This window comes from Mesoplodon bidens (assembly GCF_964165515.1).
Source record: "Mesoplodon bidens genome assembly, chromosome: 4".
Classification (NCBI taxonomy): Eukaryota; Metazoa; Chordata; class Mammalia; order Artiodactyla; family Ziphiidae; genus Mesoplodon; species Mesoplodon bidens.
This window is the reverse complement of record NC_138160.1, coordinates 63,331,912-63,356,039: the sequence shown is the minus strand read 5'-3', so window position 1 is coordinate 63,356,039 and position 24,128 is coordinate 63,331,912. Positions and strand designations below refer to the sequence as shown.

Below are 24,128 nucleotides of genomic sequence, written 5' to 3'. Positions count from 1 at the left end.
CAAGTTGAAACATACATATGTTATTTTTCTTGATATTTCTGAAAAATATGTGTCTAATGTTTAAAGCACATGTTTGTATTTTATCTTGGCTTGATGAAATGTGAACTAAGAATATGAAACGTATTGCTTCATATAGTGAACTTGTAATAAGTTTTTTAGCTAAAATACTGATGAGTTGATTTTTCAGAGTCCTTGAAAGAATGGAATATTTTGGTGTATTGAAATCTTTGATGTATTTTCTTTTAGTAAGTGTTGGATATTAAAGGTCTTTCTCAGATTAGTTGCTTGTCTTTGTAGTTTTGGGATAATGAGCAAATCTGAACCTTTCTTTGATAGATAAAATTCTTAAAATTCCTAATTAGAGTTATTGATCTATATTATTTCATAGCCATATACGTTACATGGTATTGGGTTGGATATTATTGACCCTAAGAAAATTAAAGGTAATTTCCAAGTTCTAGATATTTTTGTTTAATATTTGTAAAAAAAAAAAAAAGCCAAATTCAAATGGTATATTATCGTTGTAGAAAATTTTTGAGAAAGTCCATATAAGAAGAAGAAAATAAAAACATGCATAATTCTTACTGTCTTGAGTTAATGATTTTTTTTTTTTTTTGCGGTATGCGGGCCTCTCACTGTTGTGGCCTCTCCCATTGCGGAGCACAGGCTCCGGACGTGCAGGCTCAGCGGCCATGGCTCACGGGCCCAGCCGCTCCGCGGCACATGGGATCCTCCCGGACTGGGGCACGAACCCGCATCCCCTGCATCGGCAGGCGGACTCCCAACCACTGCGCCACCAGGGAGGCCCGAGTTAATGATTATAATGAACATTTTGGGCTAAGTCTTTCTAGACTGATTGCCCATCCCTTGTTCTCTTTCTCCCTTCAACAAAAATGCTTCAGTTCTGTGTATACTTTAAAGGATTCAACTTGTGGCTGATGTTGGCATCTTTTTTTGTTCTTAGGTTGGAAGTTGTTTAAAGGGTCAAGTTTTTTCTGCTGTGCTAATATACATCAGGACCAGTTCCTGGTTAGCAGGCCTGAATTTTTAGTAGTGATGTAATGCCTATAGAACCTGTTTTTGCTTCAGAGTACTTTCTGGGATAGAAGTCAAGGGTCAGTTCATTTTCTATTTCTCTATTTATTCTTGGGAGCTGATTCTTAAGAGTTGCAGTTGGGTCTGAAAATTAACTGCTGGTTTGTAAATTAACTAGTAATTATTTATAAAGTAAAAATGCTGAATTTTCTCCCCATCTGTATATCTGTAAAAAATGAAGCTAGTTGAAATTGTTGAGAAAGTAAGTACAATTTCTCCTCTTTATCTTGCTGAGTTAAATAAAGATTAATGCTTTTTAACATTAATTATGTTTTTAGATCTGAATTTTTTGAGAGGGAGCCATACTGTGTGGCATGTGGGATCTTAGTTCCCTGACCAGGGATCAAACCCGTGCCCCCTGCATTGGAAGCATGGAGTCTTAACCACTGGACCGCCAGGGAAGTCCCTAGATCTGAATTTTTAGATCTAGATTATTATTCAGTATTTTAAAAATAACATGAATAACATGAAAATCATCATTGTAATGTACCACATTAACAGAATGAAGGAGAAAAAACAAGTTTATTTTAATGATACAGAAAAAGCATTTGACAGAATTCAACACCCTTTCAGGATAAAACACTCAACAAACTAGGAAAAAAAGGAAACTACCTCAACATTTTAAAGGCCAAATATGAAAAATTCACAGCTAATATCATACTCAGTGGTGAAAGACTGAAAGCTTTTCCTCTAAGTTCAGGAACAAAACAAGGATGCCCACTTTCACCACTTGTATTCAACATAGTATTGGAAGTTTTAGCCACAGAAGTTGGGTAAGAAAAAGAAATAAAAGGCAGCCAAATTGGAAAAGAAGTAAAATTATCTTCATTCACAGACAACATGCTTTTATATTTAGAAAACCCTAAAGAGTCCACAAAAAACTTTTAGAACTAATAAACAAATTCAACAAAGTTGCAGGATACAAAATTAATACATAAAAATTAGTTGTGTTCCTATATGGTAACAGTAATCAACCCTAAAAGGAAGTTATGAAAACAATCTCATTTATGGTAACATCAAAAAGAATAAAATACTTAGGAATACTTACTTACCCAAGGAAGCAAAAGATTTGTACCTTGAAAACTAAAATGTTGCTGAAAGAAATTAAGATACAAATAAATGGAAAGATGTCCCATGTTCATTGATTGGAAGACTTAATATTATTAGGATGTCAGTATTCCCAAAATTATCTACATATTCAGTGCAGTTCCTATCAAAATCCCAGGGGTGTTTTTTGCATATATAGAAAAATCTGTCTTAAAATCATATGGAATCTTACTGGACCCTGAATGGCCAAAACACTCTGGAAAAAGAAGAACAAAGAAGTCTTACACTTTCTGATTTCAAAACTTACTACAAAGCTACAGTAATCAAAATGTGTGATACCAACATGAAGACAGACATATAGAGAGACATATACACACAATAGAGAGCCTTTAAAGAAAACCCTCACTTATATGGCCAGATTATTTTCAACAAGGGTGCAAGACAATTCAGTGGGGGTAGAATTTCCCCAAATGGTGTTTGGAAACTGGATACTCACGTGCAAGAGAATGAATTTTTAGACCCCTACCTCATACAATATATATAATAAGTGAAAAAATGAATGAAAGACCTAAATGTAAGAGCTAAAACCATAAAGCTCATAGAAGAAAACATAGGATAAAAACTTCATGACACTGGATTTGTCAAAGGATTCTTGGATATAACATCAAAAGGTGAGCAACAAAATAAATAATTTAGACTATGTCAAAATTTAAAACTTTGTGCATCAAATGACACTGTCAACCAGTGAGAAGGCAACCCACAGAATGGGAGAAAATATTTTTAATCATATATCTGATACAGACTCCAGAATATATAAAGAACTCATATAACCCAATAACTAAAAACAGCCCAATTAAAAATGGGTGAAGACTTAAATAGACATTTCTCTTGTTTTATACATAGACATTTCTCTTGTTTTATACTTCAGTAGTGAGTAATATTAGGGCCACTTATGATTGGATGGTAAGTTACGCTAGGGAAAGGGATATCCTATATCTACTTATTCCCCACGTAGTAACTAATGGGTAAATAGTTGTTTTCCAAGATATATCAAGTGAACCACATCATTAGAAATTTGTTGAAATTTCTGTCATGTGTATAGTGTCATATCTCGATATCTTTTTTTTTTTTTGCCACAAAATGTGGCATGCGGGATCTTAGTTCCCTGACCAGGGAACAGGCCTGTGCCCTGCTACAGTAGCAGCATGGAATCTTAACCACTGGGCTGCCAGGGAAGTCCTAGTATCATATCTGAAATAAAAATATCTTGGGTTGACTAAACAGCAGAATTGATATAATAGAAGAAGGAGTCAAAAGTTGAAGACAGATCACTAGAAATTAGTCAATTCTTAGAATAGAGATTAAAAAGAAAAGAGATGAACAAAGCCTCAGGTCTTGTTGGATGATACCAAAACATTATGTCCATGTAACATATATTTTTTAGGGTGGAAAAAATACTTGAAGACATTATTGCTGGAAACTTCCCAAACTGATGAATGACTTAAATTTATAGATGAAAGAAACTCAATGAACCCCAATCAGGATAAACTGAATGACTACTGAAAGAAAATAATTGTTAACCTAGAATTCTCTATCCAGTGAAAGAATGAAGATGAATAGAGACATTCTCAGGCAGAAAAAAATAGTAGAGTATTTCTAGCCGATCTGCTTTAATGAAAGGCTAATGGAAGTTCCCCAGGCTGAAGGGAAATATGTGATGGATTTTGAGGGAGACCAATAGAAATGGTAAATATCTGGTAAGCATAAAGGACTAATTTTATCCTCCTAAGTATCCCATTGTCTGAGAGGTTTTCGATGGATGTAGATATAAAATATATGATGGCTATAACATAAAGAGTAGTGGGGAGGTCAGATTAAACCGGCCTATATGGTTGGAAGGTTTCTACATTTTATTTGACCTTGTGAAATATTAACTCTAAGTAAACTGTGGAAGGTTTGACGTATTTTGACTTACCTGTCTATATGTATCTGTCAACTGTGTTTGTGCATCTATGTAATTATCTGGTAATCTCTAGAAGAAGAACCAATAAAAATTATACAAAAAGATATAGCCAAATAGTCAATATAAAAATTAAAATAAAAAAGAAAAGTTAAATTATTAAATTCCAAAAAAATTTCCAAATAACAAGGGTAACAGCAATCAGAACAACAAAACACAGGGAATAAACAGAAAACTGATAATAAAATGGTAGACCTGAATATAACTACATCAGTAATTATATTAAATGCAAGTGATCTAAAGTCACCAACTAAGAGAGACTGTCATATTTGATGAAAATATCAAGATGCAACTGTACGTTCTCTCGGAAAACCCCACTTTTAATATAAAGGCATAGATAGATTAAAAATATAAGGATAAAAAAATATATGCTGTGCAAACACTAACCAAAACATAAAACAGCAACTCCCACCACTACCCTAGCACTTCCCATTTCTCCTGCAGTTCTTTATCTTTCTCCATAGTACCCTTGTTACCACCTCACATACTATATTTGTTTATTGTCCCTCACCCTCATTAAAAGGTGAGCTCTGATGGGTAAAGACTATATTGTTCACGGTTGTATCCCCAAGGCCTAGAATAGTCCCTGGCATGTAGTATCCTCTCGTCAAATATCTGTTGAATGAATTTGACTATAGGTTTTTTTTTCTCCCTTGTGTATTAACATCTTTTTGAATAGCATTCTGTAGAATAAAGTTGGGGAAGCCTTGGAGTAGGATATCATAGGACAGGATCTCTGACTTTAGGTAATTACTGAATGACTGAAGGAAGGGGCCCTAGAGAACATTTAATCCCTCTCTCCTCATTTTACAGATGAGAAAATTGTAAAAGTCATATAAAGATACTTTAGTTGCACTATTTCGTGAACCTTCTTTAATACTCAGAAGGTTTCACAGAATACTCAAATAATTTCACAGGTAAAGAAATAGAAAATGAAAGACTAGTTTGTATTAGAGTGTTCTAAAGCTGTCATGTAGAAAGGTCTTCTGAGATATTGTTAACTGGGATTATTGTTGTTTAAAATGTCACATAGTATTTATAAAACATTTTTTTAAATTTATAAAACTAATGCCTTCTACCTTTTTAAGGTAGTTTCTTAGATATGATGTATAATTCATAAAGACCCCTTTTCTTAAAATGGTATTTTAGACTTTATATATATATTTACTTAGTTTTTGACGTGGACCATTTATAAAGTCTTTATTGAATTTGTTACAATAGTGCTGCTGCTTTATGTTTTGTTTTTTTGGCCCCGAGGCATGTGGGATCTTAGCTCCCTGACCAGGGATTGAACCTGCACCCCCTGCATTGGAAGGCGAAGTCTTAACCATTGGACTGCCAGGGAAGTCCCAAGGTCCCTTTTCCAAAAAATTATCCTGTAGTTAAAACTTTATTTTGTGGCTACCAAAGAAAGTCCGTACTATTAAAAGACATAAAGATATATTCTGGGAATGAGAGTGAAGGAAATGGAAATACAGGTAGACATAAAACTGAAATAAATAGAAATAAAAGGTAACACATAGGAAATTCTAAATGAAAAATGTAGATTAAAAAATTATAGAGGAAATTAGGATTGGACGCCTTAGTGGGCTAGGTGTTAGGAGATGGATCTAGCAAGGGAGAATGATTAGAATTTGATGATACTCTAGATAGAAGGGTAGAACTTAGAAAAGTAAAAAGAAGTGGGTTGGGGGCATGATATGAGCACCAGCATAGAGGAGCCAGAGAATGTGCAAGAAGTGAGTAGATCAGTTTACTTTTATAATAACATTGGTGTAGAACAATAATGGTTGATGAGCTTAAAAGGGATGTTAATGCAATTAAGTCATTTGAATAGTAAATGAAATAGTTTGGACTCTTAGGCAGTCAGGGGCTTTTGAGATCTTTGAGGGGGAGCTGACGTGCAAAGTGGTAGTTTGAGCATATTAAACTGTCGGTGATGTACGTTATGGACAGAAGGAGGAGATTGTCGGAAAAGTCCTCTAGGTGACATTGACCTATACTAGGATAGTAACAGGAGAAAGGGATTAATGTGAGTGTGCTAAGAATTCACAACAGGACCTGGTTACTGTGTAGATGTGAGGAGAGACCAAGATAATTTCATGGTTTCTGGTATCTGGGAAAATTGGTGGAAATAGGAGATTCTAGAACTAATGCCATTTTATCAGGAAAAATAGGTTTGGTTTTAGACATAGCAGGTTTTGGATGAGAAAGACATCTAATAATGTTCAGTTAGAGAAGTGGAACTAGGGCCTAGAGTTAGGGCTAGAGTTTGGGGAGTTGATCCCTGTAGAGGTAGGAGTTAACATATTGAGGGTGAATGAAATCTCAGGCGTTTCAGAGATTGTAGAACGGTGTAGCCTGAAAAGATGCTGGTGCACAGAACTTTAGTGGGGAAAGGAAGAGGACCTGGTGAAGGGAACTTTGAAAAAAATGGTTGGAGAAGTAGGGGAATCTATAAAAAGAAAGCCGAAGGAGAAAGAATTATTGTAGTTTGTTTAAAATAACATTCATTCTCCACCCCCACCCCCATTGCAAAAGCGTTACATCTTTAATGTAAGAACTTGGAAAATAAAGAAGAGTACAAATATTTAAAAAGTGTTTACAACACCATTAGCCAGAGAAAACTATTGTAAATATTATGCCTTTAAATTAGTTTCTTCCTTAATATGTCTATGTGTAATATATTGATTCCCAAGAGATTGTTCTTTGCTGCAGATAGTTGGAATAAATAAAGTGACTGAAAAAGAGTTGTTTGTTAACTCTATAGCTTATTTGTTTCTGTAGCTTATCTTCTAAATATTTAATGTATGTAGAATTTATGTTCTGTTTTCAAATGACTAATTTTAAAAAAGTTTCAGTCCTAATATTCCACTTTTATTCTTCAGATGATTGCAAAAGGGAAAAATGCATCTGAACTGTTTCCTGCTGTTGTGAAGAATGTGGCCAGTAAAAATATTGAGGTACTGTTTTGATTCATAATTTTCATGATTCCTTTTGTTGTGAAAGAATCATATACTTCTCAGTTACTTTGAAACACAACATATTATAAGATACTTGTGTCACTAGATTTTCGATACAATTACAATGTCCATAATCTTAAATAGGTGAAATAGAATACAAAGTAGACAATCTTGGCTTTGGAATTTTGGTGGAGAATATGAAAAGTAAAATTGAGATTAATTCACCTGGGTGAAGGGTGGTAACTTGCTGAATATCCTTAGAAGCCAGTTTAGTTGAAATTCTGCTCTTAATTGTAAGATACCATTATGTCCAGTGAAACAGACCTAAATTCCTGCAGTATCAGGGCAGGAATTGAACCCAGGTGTTGTAACTCCAAATCTAGTGCTCTTCCTGGAGCATCTTAATTCTGATAGACCTTGCCTCAGTATAGTAGGAGGTGAGCAGAAGGCTGGATGTGGTGGGAGCCTTCAATTAGTGGTCCCTGTATAGCCTTGTACATGGAATTTGAAACAGGAATTCACAGAACTTTGAGGCCAAGGTAGTTAATGTTAGGTCAAATGGACTAATGACTTCTAATAGAGTGCAAAAGAAAAATATGAGCCAGTGTAGAAACCATTGAGAAAGATGAGTAGTATGAAAAGTTCAATGAAGAGAATTAGAGATTGATCTGAGCAAATGCCTTGTATTTCAAAAGAACAGAAGGTTGTAATGAAGATTGAATGGCCACATCTGTCACGAGTCTCAACTTCAACTGATGTTGGGTAGTGATTGTCTGGGGGTATGTTGGGAGTGTTTTTGAGGAGGGTGTGTTTACTCAGTAGGAAGTGGTGATATCTGCATGAGAATGAAAATGCCAGCACACATGTTTCATATTTGCCCATGCTAGCAACTGTGAGCATCAAGAAATAAGCCTTGGGCTTCCCTGGTGGCGCAGTGGTTGAGAGTCCGCCTGCCGATGCAGGGGACACGGGTTCGTTCTCCGGTCTGGGAAGATCCCACATGCCGCGGAGCGGCTGGGTCAGTGCGCCATGGCCGCTGAGCCTGTGCATCCGGAGCCTGTGCTCCGCAACGGGAGAGGCCACAGCAGTGAGAAGCCCGCATACCGCAAAAAAAAAAAAAAGAAATAAGCCTAGTCCTCTTTTTCAGTCTGGTAAATTTGGGCGAAGCAGCAGTCTCCATTGACGAATATTTTCAAGGACCTGGTGACATCAGGGGCAGGTTGTTTTAGGTGGAGGGAAATGGAGTATAAGTAGTAGAAATTAAAGATAAAGGGAAGTTTTTTCACATATAATCTAGTATTATTAATATTACTCTTGAAGCTGTACCTCTTTATTCTGTAGGTGCTTGCTCTAGGAGCTACAATATATATATTTAACTTACTACAGTCTACCACTAGGATTTACATACACATTTTTAAGTTATTACTGTCTAGTTTCAAATAATTATACCCCTTCATATATTCTTACATCAGTAAATTTCTATTTGCTCCCTCCAGTCTGTTCCCATTTTATGCATTTTACTTCTAAATATGCTAAAGCACCCTAAATACATGGTTATTATTATTATTTATTTTATTTTATTTTTGCGGTACGCGGGCCTCTCACCACTGTGGCCCCTCCCACCGCGGAGCACAGGGGACGCACAGGCCAAGCGGCCACGGCTCATGGGCCCAGTCGCTCCGCGGCATGTGGGATCCCCCCGGACCAGGGCACGAACCCGCGTGCCCCGCATCGGCAAGCGGACTCCCAACCACTGCGCCACCAGGGAAGCCCCCATGGCTATTATTTTTACTTTAAAGAATCAGCTTTTCCCCCGCTCCTCCCGCAAGATGAGGCGTGTAGGCCTGGGTGAAGGAGTACCTCCTGGCAACTATGGGAACTATGGCTATCCTAATAGTGGGTATAGTGCCTGTGAAGAAGAAAATGAGAGACTCACGGAAAGTCTGAGAAACAAAATAACTGCTATAAAATCTCTTTCCATTGAAATAGGCCATGAAGTTAAACATCAAAATAAATTATTAGCTGAAATGGATTCACAGTTTGATTCTACAACTGGATTTCTAGGTAAAACCATGGGAAAACTGAAGATTTTATCCAGAGGGAGCCAAACAAAGCTGCTGTGCTATATGATGCTGTTTTCATTGTTTGTCTTTTTTGTCATTTATTGGATTATTAAACTGAGGTGATGCAAGTAACTGTGAGTTTGGAACTTGTTCCAACTTAACGGCTTGGAGTACCACTTTAGTAAAAAAAGTCAGCATCAAAACATTCCTAAATTTCAAATAATACCATGGCTTTTTCCTTCAAAGATTACTGAATTTTACTTGTTTTATAAATCACATTAGATAATACAGTGCTCTTTGAATACTGTTTCTTAATGATTCCTTTTTTTGCCCCTATTTTCAGGGGTATTGAGATGTTCTGAGGTCAGTCTGGCCCTAATAAGTTTTTTTCCTGTTTTTTGCTGTCAGGTTAAATAGCAGTATAATATCCTGTTGTTACCATAAATGTAGGTTTATGTTCCACATAAAGAAACTTAGTGGGAAAATAACAATGCCTGGAGAGCCTTGTGCTGAGCTCTTGAGGTGGTGAGAAAGTTTGTGATGGATGGTGAATGTATTTTCCTGAACTGGCATCGCCCCTGATGATGTACTCTCCTTTGCTCCTTTATTTGGTTAAAATTGTAGGCTGATTTCTTTTTACCTACAGTTTTCCTAATAATTTTTGATGATATGACTCTTCTTCCGCTTCTGCCCAAGGACCTCATTCTTTAATAAAACTTGTTATTTTGGCATATTTCTAGTAAGGTTCAAAACAAATGTGTACCCGTATAGTTGTCATTTTCTATTAACTTTATATATATACCATTGACTTGGCTTATAATAGTTTTATGATTTTAGCTACTTAGGCCATTTGGTTATCATTTATGACAATAATGTGAAGCTAAAGTAATTGCTAAGCTCTGAATGGAAATAAAATGTTCAAGAAAAAAAAAGAATCAGACTTTTAAAAAGATTATCAAAACATAATTAACATGTTACAAACTTCTCACTTTTAAAGTGTACAATTCAGTGATGTGTAGTGTATTCACAGAATTGTGCAATCATCACCACCATCTAATTCCACAACATTTTTATCACCTCAACAAGGAACGTTATATTCATTAGCAGTTACTCCACAACACCCCCTGGCCCTAGGCAACCATGAATTTACTTTTTGTCTCTGGGGATTTGCCTACTCTGGGCATTTCATATAAATTGAGTTATACAGTATGCACTTTTGTGTCTGACTTCTTTCACATAGCATAATGTTTTCAAGGTTCATCCATGTCGTAGTATGTATCATTACTCTACTGCTCGTTTTTTGCTGAATAATATTCTGTTCTATGGATATACTGCATTTTGTTTATTCATCAGTTGATGGACATTTGGGTTGTTTCCACTTTTTGGCTCTTGTCAGTAATGTTGCTGTAAACATTCTGTAGAAGTTTTTGTGTGCACATATGTGTTCATTTCTTTTGGATATATACCTTGGAGTGATATTGCTAGGTCATAAAATAACTTTGTGTTTAACATTTTGAGGAACTTCAAAACTGTTTTCCACAGCAGCTGTAACCATTTTATATTTCCATCAGCAATGTATGCAAGTTCTGATTTTTCCACATCCTCACCAACACTTACTTTCCTTTTTTTAAAGAAAAATTGTCTGTCTTTTAGATTGTATACTGTAGTGGGTATGAAGTGATATCTCACTGAAATTTTGATTTACATTTCCTTAATAGAAAATTGTTGAGAATCTATTGGCCAGTTGTATATCTTCTTTAGAAAAATGTCTATTCAGATCCTTTTCCCATTTTATAATTGGGTTGTTGGTCTTTTTATTGTGTATTTTCAACAGTTTTTTTTAAAAATTTTTTTTAATTTTTTGCTTTATAACAAATTTAATCAGTTATACATATACATATGTTCCCATATCCCCTCCCTTTTGCGTCTCCCTCCCACCCTCCCTATCCCACCCCTCCAGGCGGTCACAAAGCACCGAGCTGATCTCCCTGTGCTATGCGGCTGCATCCCACTAGCTATCTACCTTACGTTTGGTAGTGTATATATGTCCATGCCGCTCTTTCACTTTGTCACAGCTTACCCTTCCCCCTCCCCATATCCTCAAGTCCATTCTCTAGTAGGTCTGTGTCTTTATTCCTGTCTTACCCGTATGTTCTTCATGACATTTTTTTTTCTTAAATTCCATATATATGTGTCAGCATACAGTATTTGTCTTTCTCTTTCTGACTTACTTCACTCTGTATGACAGACTCTAGGTCCATCCACCTCACTACAAATAGCTCAGTTTCATTCCTTTTTATGGCTGAGTAATATTCCATTGTATATATGTGCCACATCTTCTTTATCCATTCATCAGATGATGGACACTTAGGTTGTTTCCATCTCCAGGCTATTGTAAATAGGGCTGCTATGAACATTTTGGTACATGTCTCTTTTTGAATTATGGTTTTCTCAGGGTATATGCCCAGTAGTGGGATTGCTGGGTCATATGGTAGTTCTATTTGTAGTTTTTTAAGGAACCTCCATACCGTTCTCCATAGTGGCTGTACCAATTCACATTCCCACCAGCAGTGCAAGAGTGTTCCCTTTTTTCCACACCCTCTCCAGCATTTATTGTTTCTAGATTTTTTGATGATGGCCATTCTGACTGGTGTGAGATGGTATCTCATTGTAGTTTTGATTTGCATTTTTCTAATGAGTAAAGATGTTGAGCATCCTTTCATGTGTTTGTTGGCAGTCTGTATATCTTCTGTGGAGAAATGTCTATTTAGGTCTTCTGCCCATTTTTGGATTGGGTTGTTTGTTTTTTTGTTATTGAGCTGAATGAGCTGCTTATAAATTTTGGAGATTAATCCTTTGTCAGTTGCTTCATTTGCAAATATTTTCTCCCATTCTGAGGGTTGTCTTTTGGTCTTGTTTGTGGTTTCCTTTGCTGTGCAAAAGCTTTTAAGTTTCATTAGGTCCCATGTGTTTATTTTTGTCTTTATTTCCATTTCTCTAGGAGGTGGGTCAAAAAGGATCTTGCTGTGATTGATGTCATAGAGTGTTCTGCCTATGTTTTCCTCTAAGAGTTTGATAGTGTCTGGCCTTACATTTAGGTCTTTAATCCATTTTGAGCTTATTTTTGTGTATGGTGTTAGGGAGTGATCTAATCTCATACTTTTACATGTCCCTATCCAGTTTTCCCAGCACCACTTATTAAAGAGACTGTCCTTTCTCCACTGTACATTCCTGCCTCCTTTATCAAAGATAAGGTGACCATATGACCGTGGGTTTATCTCTGGGCTTTCTATCCTGTTCCATTGATCTATCTTTCTGTTTTTGTGCCAGTACCACACTGTCTTGATTACTGTAGCTTTGTAGTATAGTCTGAAGTCAGGGAGCCTGATTCCTCCAGCTCCATTTTTCGTTCTCAAGATTGCTTTGGCTATTCGGGGTCTTTTGTGTTTCCATACAAATTGTGAAATTTTTTGCTCTAGTTCTGTGAAAAATGCCAGTGGTAGTTTGATAGGGATTGCATTGAATCTGTAGATTGCTTTGGGTAGTAGAGTCATTTTCACAATGTTGATTCTTCCAATCCAAGAACATGGTACATCTCTCCATCTATTTGTATCATCTTTAATTTCTTTCATCAGTGTCTTATAATTTTCTGCATACAGGTCTTTTGTCTCCTTACGTAGGTTTATTCCTAGATATTTTATTCTTTTTGTTGCAATGGTAAATGGGAGTGTTTTCTTGATTTCACTTTCAGATTTTTCATCATTAGTATATAGGAATGCCAGAGATTTCTGTGCATTAATTTTGTATCCTGCAACTTTACCATATTCATTGATTAGCTCTAGTAGTTTTCTGGTAGCATCTTTAGGATTCTCTATGTATAGTATCATGTCATCTGCAAACAGTGACAGCTTTACTTCTTTTCCGATTTGGATTCCTTTTATTTCCTTTTCTTTTCTGATTGCTGTGGCTAAAACTTCCAAAACTATGTTGAATAAGAGTGGTGAGAGTGGGCAACCTTGTCTTGTTCCTGATCTTAGTGGAAATGGTTTCAGTTTTTCACCATTGAGGACGATGCTGGCTGTGGGTTTGTCATATATGGCCTTTATTATGTTGAGGAAAGTTCCCTCTATGCCTACTTTCTGCAGGGTTTTTATCATAAATGGGTGTTGAATTTTGTCGAAAGCTTTCTCTGCATCTATTGAGATGATCATATGGTTTTTCTCCTTCAATTTGTTAATATGGTGTATCACGTTGATTCATTTGCGTATATTGAAGAATCCTTGCATTCCTGGAATAAACCCCACTTGATCATGGTGTATGATCCTTTTAATGTGCTGTTGGATTCTGTTTGCTAGTATTTTGTTGAGGATTTTTGCATCTATGTTCATCAGTGATATTGGCCTGTAGTTTTCTTTCTTTGTGACATCCTTGTCTGGTTTTGGTATCAAGGTGATGGTGGCCTCGTAGAATGAGTTTGGGAGTGTTCCTCCCTCTGCTATATTTTGGAAGAGTTTGAGAAGGATAGGTGTTAGCTCTTCTCTAAATGCTTGATAGAATTCGCCTGTGAAGCCATCTGGTCCTGGGCTTTTGTTTGTTGGAAGATTTTTTATCACAGTTTCAATTTCAGTGTTTGTGATTGGTCTGTTCATATTTTCTATTTCTTCCTGATTCAGTCTTGGCAGGTTGTGCATTTCTAAGAATTTGTCCATTTCTTCCAGGTTGTCCATTTTATTGGCATAGAGTTGCTTGTAGTAATCTCTCATGATCTTTTGTATTTCTGCAGTGTCAGTTGTTACTTCTCCTTTTTCATTTCTAATTCTATTGATTTGAGTCTTCTCCCTTTTTTTCTTGATGAGTCTGGCTAATGGTTTATCAATTTTATTTATCTTCTCAAAGAACCAGCTTTTAGTTTTATTGATCTTTGCTATCGTTTCCTTCATTTCTTTTTCATTTATTTCTGATCTGATTTTTATGATTTCTTTCCTTCTGCTAACTTTGGGATGTTTTTGTTCTTCTTTCTCTAATTGCTTTAGGTGCAAGGTTAGGTTGTTTATTCGAGATGTTTCCTGTTTCTTAAGGTGGGATTGTATTGCTATAAACTTCCCTCTTAGAACTGCTTTTGCTGCATCCCATAGGTTTTGGGTCGTCGTGTCTCCATTGTCATTTGTTTCTAGGTATTTTTTAATTTCCCCTTTGATTTCTTCAGCGATCACTTTGTTATTAAGTAGTGTATTGTTTAGCCTCCACGTGTTTGTATTTTTTACAGATCTTTTCCCGTAATTGATATCTAGTCTCATAGCATTGTGGTCAGAAAAGATACTTGATGATTTCAATTTTCTTAAATTTACCAAGGCTTGATTTGTGACCCAAGATATGATCTATCCTGGAGAATGTTCCATGAGCACTTGAGAAAAATGTGTATTCTGTTGTTTTTGGATGGAATGTCCTATAAATATCAATTAAGTCCATCTTGCTTAATGTATCATTTAAAGCTTGTGTTTCCTTATTTATTTTCATTTTGGAAGATCTGTCCATTGGTGAAAGTGGGGTGTTAAAGTCCCCTACTATGATTGTGTTACTGTCGATTTCTCCTTTTATGGCTGTTAGTATTTGCCTTATGCATTGAGATGCTCCTATGTTGGGTGCATAAATATTTACAATTGTTATATCTTCTTCTTGGATCGATCCCTTGATCATTATGTAGTGTCCTTCTTTGTCTCTTCTAGTAGTCTTTAAAGTCTATTTTGTCTGATATGAGAATTGCTACTCCAGCTTTCTTTTGGTTTCCATTTGCATGGAATATCTTTTTCCATCCCCTTACTTTCAATCTGTATGTGTCTCTAGGTCTGAAGTGGGTCTCTTGTAGACAGCATATATATGGGTCTTGTTTTTGTATCCATTCAGCCAATCTGTATGTTTTGGTGGGAGCATTTAGTCCATTTACATTTAAGGTAATTATCGATATGTATGTTCCTATTCCCCTTTTCTTAATTGTTTTGGGTTCGTTATTGTAGGTCTTTTCCTTCTGTTGTGTTTCTTGCCTAGAGAAGTTCCTTTAGCATTTGTTGTAAAGCTGGTTTGGTGGTGCTGAACTCTCTCAGCTTTTGCTTGTCTGTAAACGTTTTAATTTCTCCATCAAATCTGAATGAGATCCTTGCTGGGTAGAGTAATCTTGGTTGCAGGTTTTTCTCCTTCACTTTAATTATGTCCTGCCACTCCCTTCTGGCTTGTAAAGTTTCTGCTGAGAGATCAGCTGTTATCCTGATGGGGATTCCCTTGTGTGTTATTTGTTGTTTTTGCCTTGCTGCTTTTAATATGATTTCTTTGTGTTTAATTTTTGACAGTTTGATTAATATGTGTCTTGGCGTATTTCTCCTTGGATTTATTCTGTATGGGACTCTCTGTGCCTCCTGGACTTGATTAACTATTTCCTTTCCCATATTAGGGAAGTTTTCAACTATAATCTCTTCAAATATTTTCTCAGTCCCTTTCTTTTTCTCTTCTTCTTCTGGAACCCCTATAATTCGAATGTTGGTGCGTTTAATGTTGTCCCAGAGGTCTCTGAGACTGTCCTCTGTTCTTTTCATTCTTTTTTCTTTATTTTGCTCTGCAGCAGTTATTTCCACTATTTTATCTTCCACCTCACTTATCCGTCCTTTTGCCTCAGTTATTCTGCTATTGATCCCATCTAGAGTATTTTTAATTTCATTTATTGTGTTTTTAATCGATGCTTGATTCATCTTTAGTTCTTCTAGGTCCTTGTTAATTGTTTCTTGCATTTTGTCTATTCTATTTCCAAGATTTTGGATCTGGGAAATAGAATCTTGGATCATCTTTACCATCATTATTCTGAATTCTTTTTCAGGTAGACTGCCTATTACCTCTTCATTTGTTAGGTCTGGTGGGTTTTTATCTTGCTCCTTCTCCTGCTGTGTATTTTTCTGTCTTCTCATTTTGCTTATGTTACTGTGTTTGGGGTCTCCTTTTTGCAGCCTGCAGGTTCGTAGTTCCCGTTGTTTTTGGTGTCTGTCCCCAGTGGCTAAGGTTGGTTTAGTGGGTTGTGTAGGCTTCCTGGTGGAGGGGACTAGTGCCTGTGTTCTGGTGGGTGAGGCTGGATCTTGTCTTTCTGGTGGGCAGGTCCACGTCTGGTGGTGTGTTTTGGGGTGTCTGCGGACTTTTTATAATTTTAGGCAGCCTCTCTGCTAATGGGTGGCGTTGTATTCCTGTCTTGCTAGTTGTTTGGCATAGGGTGTCCAGCAGTGTAGCTTGCTGGTCGTTGAGTGAAGCTGGGTGCTGGTGTTGAGATGGAGATCTCTGGAAGATTTTCGCCGTTTGATATTATGTGGAGCTGGGAGGTCTCTTGTGGACCAGTGTCCTGAAGTTGGCTCTCCCACCTCAGAGGCACAGCACTGACTCCTGGCTCCTCAATTTGGGATGATTTGTTGTCTATTCATGTATTCCACAGATGCAGGGTACATCAAGTTGATTGTGGAGCTTTAATCCGCTGCTTCTGAGGCTGCTGGGAGAGGTTTCCCTTTCTCTTCTTTGTTCTCACAGCTCCTGGGTCTCAGCTTTGGATTTGGCCCCGCCTCTGCGTGTAGGTCGCCGGAGGGCGTCTGTTCTTCGCTCAGGGGTTAAAGGAGCAGCCTCTTCGGGGACTCTGGCTCACTCAGGCCGGGCGGGCGGGACAGGCACGGAGTGCGGGGCGAGCCTGCAGCGGCAGAGGTCGGCGTGACGTTGAACCAGCCCGAGGCGCGCCGTGCGTTCTCCCAGGGAAGCCGCCCCTGGATCCCGGGACCCCGGCAGTGGCGGGCTGCACAGGCTCCCGGAAGGGTGGTGTGGACAGCGACCTGCGCTCGCACACAGGCTTCCTGGCGGTGGCAGCAGCAGCCCCAGCGTCCCACGCCCGTCACTGGGCTCCGCGCTTTCAGTCGTGACTCACGCCCGTCTGTGGAGCCCCTCTAAGCAGCGCTCTTAATCCCCTCTGCTCGCGCACCAGGAAACCAAGAGGGAAGAAAAAGTCTCTTGCCTCTTCGGCAGCTCCAGAGTTTTCCCGGACTCCCTGCCGGCTAGCTGTGGCTCATTAGCCCCCTTCAGGCTGAGTTCTCGCCGCCAGCCCCAGTCCTCTCCCTGCGCTCTGACCGAAGCCCGAGCCTCAGCTTCCAGCGCCGCCGGGGCGAGCAGACAAGCCTCTCGGGCGGGTGAGTGCCGCTCGGCACCGATCCTCTGTGCGGGAATCTCTCCGCTTTGCCCTACCCAGGTATGTGGGGAGTTTCTTGCCTTTTGGGGGGTCTGGGGTCTTCTGCCAGCATTCAGTAGGTGTTCTGTAGGAGTTGTTCCATGTGTAGCTGTATTTCTGGTGTATCCGTGGGGAGGACGGTGATCTCCGCGTCTTACTCTTCCGCCATCTTACCCGGAAGTCCTTAACAGTTTTTTATGTATTCTGAATACTAGACCCTTATCTGATGTATGATTTGCAAATATTTTTCTCCTATTTTGTGGGTTATCTTTTTATTTTCTTGATAATGCCCTTTGAAGCACAGAAGTTTTTAATTTTGATGACAGCTATTGATATATATTTTTTTGCTTATGCTTTAGATGTCATATCTAAGAAACTGATGCTTAATTAAAGGTCACAAAGATTTACACTTGTCTTTTTTTTCTAAGAGTTTTATACTTTTAGCTTTTATATTTAGGACTGTGATCCATTTGGGGTTAATTTTCGTGTATGGTGTCTTCATGAAACTACTGATCTGCTTTCTGTCAGTATAGTTTTGTCGTTTCTAGAATTTTTTGTAAATCAAATCATACAGTATAGAAGCTGTTGTGTTGACTTCTTTTACTTAGGCTACTGAGATTCATCTCTGCTGTTTCATGTGTTCATGTTTTGTTCCTTTTTTTGCTATAATATGGATATTTCACAGTTTTTAAATTTACCCGTTGAAATACACTTGGATCGAATAAAACCCTATTTATGGGCATATATTTTAATTTTTCTTGGGTAAATACCTAGGCTTAGATGTGTTGCATTGTCTGGGAAGAATATGTTTAGTTTTTATAAAATAGTACCATGTAGTTTTCCAAAGTGGCTGTGCCCTTTGCATTCTCACCAGCAGTGTGTGGAGTTCCAGTCAGCTCATATCCCTTTCAACACTTGATCTTATTAGAATCTGACTTCAGCCATTTTGGTGGATGCGTAATGGTGTTTCACTGTGCCTTTAATTGCATTTTCCTGATACTTTGTGGTGTTGAGCATCTTTTCATGATCTTTTTGATCAGTCGTAAAACTTCTCTAAAATATCTGTTCAGATCTTTAAGCTATTTTTAATTTTTTTGTTTAGAGTATAAAAATTCTTTATATATTCTGATACAAGCCTTTTGTCAGATTGATGGTTATTTACTATTATTTATTTTTTCCTAGTCTGTAGCTTGCCTTTTTGTTTTCTTAATGTCTTTCAAAGAATAAACGTTTGATTTGATGAAGTACATTTTATCAGTTTTCTTAGTTATACTTGAGGCTTTTTTGTGATCTGCTTGATAAATCTTTGCCTAACCTAATGTTATGAAGATTTCTCCCAGTTTGTTCTAAAAGTTTAAATAGTTTTAGCTATTAAATTTTGCACTATGATCCATGTCGGGAGAATCCCAAGACTACTCACAGGTTCCCTCATTCTTTGGGCTAATCCACAGGATCTCAGGTTATAGTCAGATTCATAGCTATGACTTATTACACTGAAAGACGCACAACAAAATTAGGTACTGAAAGAGGTGCGTGAAGTGAAGTCCAGAGAAAACCTGATGCAAGCTTCTAAGAAGCCTCCCCAGTGATTTTCCCTGTGACATTCGATTCCTCCAGCATCACCTCTGACAAAATGTGTGAAGTGTGTCTACTAGGAAAGTTCTTAAGAGACTCAGTGCCCAAGTCTTTACTGGGGGCTGCTCGTGTACCCATTAACTGCCTAGCACATTCCAGAATTGCAGACTCTCAGAAAGTAAGCACATGTTCAGCATAAACCATATTGTTTTTATGTAAACCACTCTTATCAGTTAGGGAATGGTGGCAATACCTCTGAAGTTCAAGTTCCCAGACAACAGTCAAGGCCAACTTTATAAGTAGGCTTTCTAAGGATAGCAATCTCTGGCCTACTGTTTTAACTCTTTATTACAGAATCATTTCAAATTAGATTTTAAAAAATTAAAGTATAATTGACTTATAATATAAAATTATTTTCAGGTGTACAGCATCATGATTCGATATTTTTATACATTACAAAATGATCTTGACAATAAATCTAATTACCATCTGTTGCCATACAAAGTTATTACAGTATTATTGACTATATTCCCTATGCTGTACATTACATGACTTATTTATTTTATAACTGAAGTTTGTACCTCTTAATCTCCCTCACCTATTTCACTCATGCCCCCCTGCCCCTTTCCCCTCTGACAACCACCAGTTTGTTCTCTGTATCTGTGAGTCTCTTTCTACTGTTTGTCCATTTGTTTTGTATTTAGATTCCTTATATATAAGTGAAATCATATGGTATTTATCTTTCTTTGTCTGACTTATTTCACTTAGCACAATACCTTCTGGATCCATACGTGCTGTTGCAGATTTCATTCCTTTTTATGGCTAATATTCCATTGTGTGTGTGTGTGTGTGTGTGTGTACACACACACATCTTCTTTATTCATTCATCTATCGATGGATACTTAGGTTGCTTCCATATCTTAGCTATTGTAAATATGCTGCAATGAATATAGGGATCATGTATCAATATCTTTTTGAATTAGTGTTTTTGTTTTCTTCGAATGTATACCTACCTAAGAGTGGGATTACTGGATTGTATGGTAGTTCTATTTTTAATTTTTTGAGGAACCTACATTCTGTTTTCCACTGTGGTTGCACCAACTTACAATCCCACCAACAGAGCACAAAGGTTGCCTTTTCTCCACATCCTCACCAATACTTGTTACTTGCTGTCTTTTTTTTTTTAAGTTCATTTGTTTGTTTATTTATTTATTTATGGTTGTGTTGGTTCTTTGTTGCTGGGCACAGGCTTCCTTTAGCTTTGGAGAGCAGGGGCTACTTCTCATTGCAGTGCGCGGGCTTCTCACTGTGGTGGCTTCTCTTGTTGTGAAGCACGGGCTCTAGGCACGCGGGCTTCAGTAGTTGTGGCACACAGGCTCTAGAGCTCAGGCTCGGTAGTTGTGGTGCGTGGGCTTAGTTGCTCCGCAGCATGTGGGATCTTCCAGGACCAGGGCTCAAACCCCTGTCCATTGCATTGGCAGGCACCAATAACCTGTGGTGCGTAACCACTGCACCACACCACAGGGAAGCCCTTTATGTACTTTTTTAAATTCTTTTTTTAATTGAAGTGTAGTTGATTTACAATGTTGTGTTAATTACTGCTGTACAGCAAAGTGATTCAATTATACGCACACACACACATAAATATACATTCTTTTTTTAAAATATTCTTTTCCATATGGTTTATCATAGGACAATGAATATAGTTCTCTGTGTTATACAGTAGGACCTTGTTGTTTATTCATTATATATAAAAGTTTACATCTGCTAACCCCAAACTCCCACTCCATCCATCCCCCTAAAAATATTTTCTTATTTTATGATTTCTTTTTTGACTTATGGTGTATTTAGAAGTATGTTGTTTAATTTCCAGATATTGGGGGAGGGTTATCTCATTATCTTATATTGTTATTGCTTTGTAATATAATTCCTTTTTAGTCAGGAAACATCATTGTCTTAAAATTTTATGAAGACTTGTTTATAGCTAATCATCTAGTTTGTTTTGGTATGCATATCACGTGCAGTGGAAAAAGAATGTGTATTCCACTGTTGGTTGTAATGTTCTATAAATATTATTTAAGCAAATGTGTTGTTTAGATTTTTAAAATGTTTTTACTGACCTCTTGTCTAGATGTTCTACCAGTTGCTGAGACAGGGATCTTAAATCTCCCAATCGTGATCCTGGAACTGTTTATTTTTCCCTTTAATTTAGTCATTTTTTGCTTATATTTTGAAGCACTCCTATTAGGCATAGCTCTTTTCAGGTGTTCCTGATGAATTGCCCCTTTATCCTAAAATAAACCTTTCTTTTTCTCTGGTAATACTTTTCTGTCTTAAACTCTATTGGTTTCTTGTTATTAATATTGTCATTCCAGCCTTCTCATCTCTTTGTATGGTATATCCTGTTTTCATTCATTTGTTCCTAGCCTGTGTCTTCATATCTGTGTCTCTTATTGACAGCATCTAGTTCCATGTTTTTCCCACCCATTCTGTCAGTCTCTGCCTTTTAATTGGAGTGTTTATTCTGTTAACACTTGATGTATTTATTGATGTGGTTGGATTTGAGTGTAGTATTACATGATTTCTTATTTTTAATTTGTCCCCTTTATTTTTGTTCCTCTCTTCTTCTTTTCCTCTTTTTTATAGAGGAAATCACACTTAAATTTTTCCTGTTTTTATTTTTAACCTGTACTTCTTTGCAGTTTTTTAAAGTGTTGGCTGTATCCATTCTTAACTTTTCACAGTTGGATTATAGTTAATGTTGCACTCCTTCACATAAAATATAGAAATCTTGCAACTGTATACATCTATATCTCTCCTTTTATGTTTTAGTTATTAATTTATCAGATTTATATAAGTTAAAAGCATCATAAGGGACTTACCTGGTGGTGCAGTGGTTAAGAATCCGCCTGCCTGTGCAGGGGACACGGGTTCGAGCCCTGGTCCATGAAGATCCCACATGCTGTGGAACAACTAAGCCCATGCGAGCCAAGCTCACAGCTACTGAGCCTGCGCTCTAGAGCCCGCGAGCCACAGCTGCTGAGCCCGCATGCCACAACTACTGAAGCCTGTGTGCCTAGAGCCCATGCTCCACAACGAGAGAAGCCACCACAATGAGAAGCCTGTGCACCACAACTAGAGAAAGCCCGCCTGCAGCAGAGAATACCCAACACAGCCATAAACAAACAAACAAATAAATAAAAAATAAGCAAGCAAGCATCATAAGGCAGTACAATTTTTCCTTTAAATATCAATACTTATGACATAAAGAAATTAAAAGGAAAAACAGAAAAGAGTATTTATCATTTATTAAGATATTTATCATGTCCAGTGTTCCCTTTGAGTTCTGAGGATCCAAATTTCTATCAGTATCATGATCCTCCTGCCTTAAAAACTTTTGTTGGCTTTTTCTATAATGGAGATCTGCTAGTGATGAATTCTCTTACTTTTATCTGAAAATGTTTGCATTTTACCTTCATTCCTAAAGAATTATTTCATTGGTTATAGACTTCTGGATTAATAGTTTCTTTTTGTTTCAGCATTTTAAAGATGCTTTGAAGACTCTTCTGCCCTCCATAATTTCTTATGTAAAGTCCCTGTTAATTGGATCATTCATCTTCCCATGTAATTTGTAATTTTTCTCTTGACACTTTCATGTTTTACTCCATCTTTGGCTTTTGGTAGTTTGACTTTGGTGTACCTTGGTGTGATCTTATTCCTGTTCATTTGGTTTTGTGTGTGTTGAGCATCTTAGTTCTAAAAATTACTGTCTTTGATCAAAAGTAGGAAATTTGGGGCCATTATTTCTTTTCTTTTTTTTCTTTCTATAAATTTTTTAATTTTTATTTTTGGCTGCATTGGGTCTTTGTTGCTGCACACAGGCTTTTCTCTAGTTGGGGCGAGCGGGGGCTACTCTTTGATGTGGTGTTCGGGCTTCTCATTGGGTGACTTCTCCTGTTGCAGAGCATGGGCTCCATGCACGCAGGCTTCAGTAGTTGTGGCACACGAGCTCAGTAGTTGTGGCTCGCAGACTCTAGAGCGCAAGCTCAGTAGTTGTGGCGCACAGGCTTAGTTGCTCCACAGCATGTGGTATCTTCCCGGACCAGGGCTCGAACCCATGTCCCCTGCATTGGCAGGTGGATTCTTTTTTTTTTTTTTTTGCGGTATGCGGGCCTCTCACTGTTGTGGCCTCTCCCTTTGCGGAGCACAGGCTCTGAACATGCAGGCTCAGCGGCCATGGCTCACAGGCCCAGCCACTCCGCGGCATGTGGGATCTTCCCAGACCGGGGCACGAACCCGTATCCCCTGCATTGGCAGGTGGACTCTCAACCACTGCGCCACCAGGGAAGCCCGGCAGGTGGATTCTTAACCACTGTGCCATGAGGGAAGCCCTGGGCCATTCTTTCTTCAGATAGTATTTGCCCCCTTCTCCTTTCTCTTTCTGGTATCGAAATTACATACATGTTATATTGTTTTATTTTTATCTGACAATGTATGAAACGTTGTTGGTTTTTTTAGATCTCTTTTGTGTGTGTGTTGTTTACATTAGGTAATCTTTACTCACCTGTTTTCAAGTTTGCTTACTCGTTCTTCTGTCTTCCCCATTTGATTAAGTACATTCATTTTTATTTTAGAAATAAAATAAATATTTTAGAAATATTTTAGAAATTGTATTTTTTCATTTTAGAATTTCAGTTTGTCCCTTTTTTTTATCCTTTCTGTTTCTTTGCTGAGATTTCCTCTATTCTTTATTAATGGAAAGCACATTTTTTACTTAAGTGTAATAGTAGCTCTAAAATCCTCGCCTGCTAGTTCTAGTATGTTTTTCTCAGGCTTTCATTTAGTTAATTTCCTTTTCTTGTGTGCATATGTTCCATTTTTTTAGTTTTTCATATATTGGGTAATTTGAGTTGTATCTTTTGACATTATGAATATTAAATTGTGTTGATTCTGTATTCTTTTATATTTACTCCATAGCTGGTGCTTTTGTTTTAGAAAGCAGTTATTTTGACAGGGTTCAGATTGCAAATTCTGTTGCTTAGGCAGCAACTTCAGTCTCACATTTTTTGTCTTTTGCTGAGCTGCTTTGAGTCTATTCTGAGCTTGCGTGGTTCAGGAGTTTGACA

General features: G+C 37.5%; 2 protein-coding genes across 3 annotated transcripts in view; both read left to right on the top strand.

The window, feature by feature from the left end:
- Positions 1–24,128, top strand: part of AP3B1 (adaptor related protein complex 3 subunit beta 1) — a 267,388-nt gene that overhangs the window by 40,821 nt on the left and 202,439 nt on the right. For both annotated transcript variants that reach the window (XM_081231538.1, XM_081231537.1), the window contains exon 3: positions 7,051–7,125. In XM_081231538.1, the coding sequence (XP_081087664.1) occupies positions 7,051–7,125 (75 nt within the window). The remainder of the gene's footprint in view (positions 1–7,050; positions 7,126–24,128) is intronic.
- Positions 8,937–10,112, top strand: LOC308616486 (BET1 homolog). The gene has a single exon (XM_081232712.1). The coding sequence runs from the start codon at positions 8,955–8,957 to the stop codon at positions 9,309–9,311; it is 357 nt and encodes a 118-aa protein (XP_081088838.1). The 5' UTR covers positions 8,937–8,954; the 3' UTR covers positions 9,312–10,112.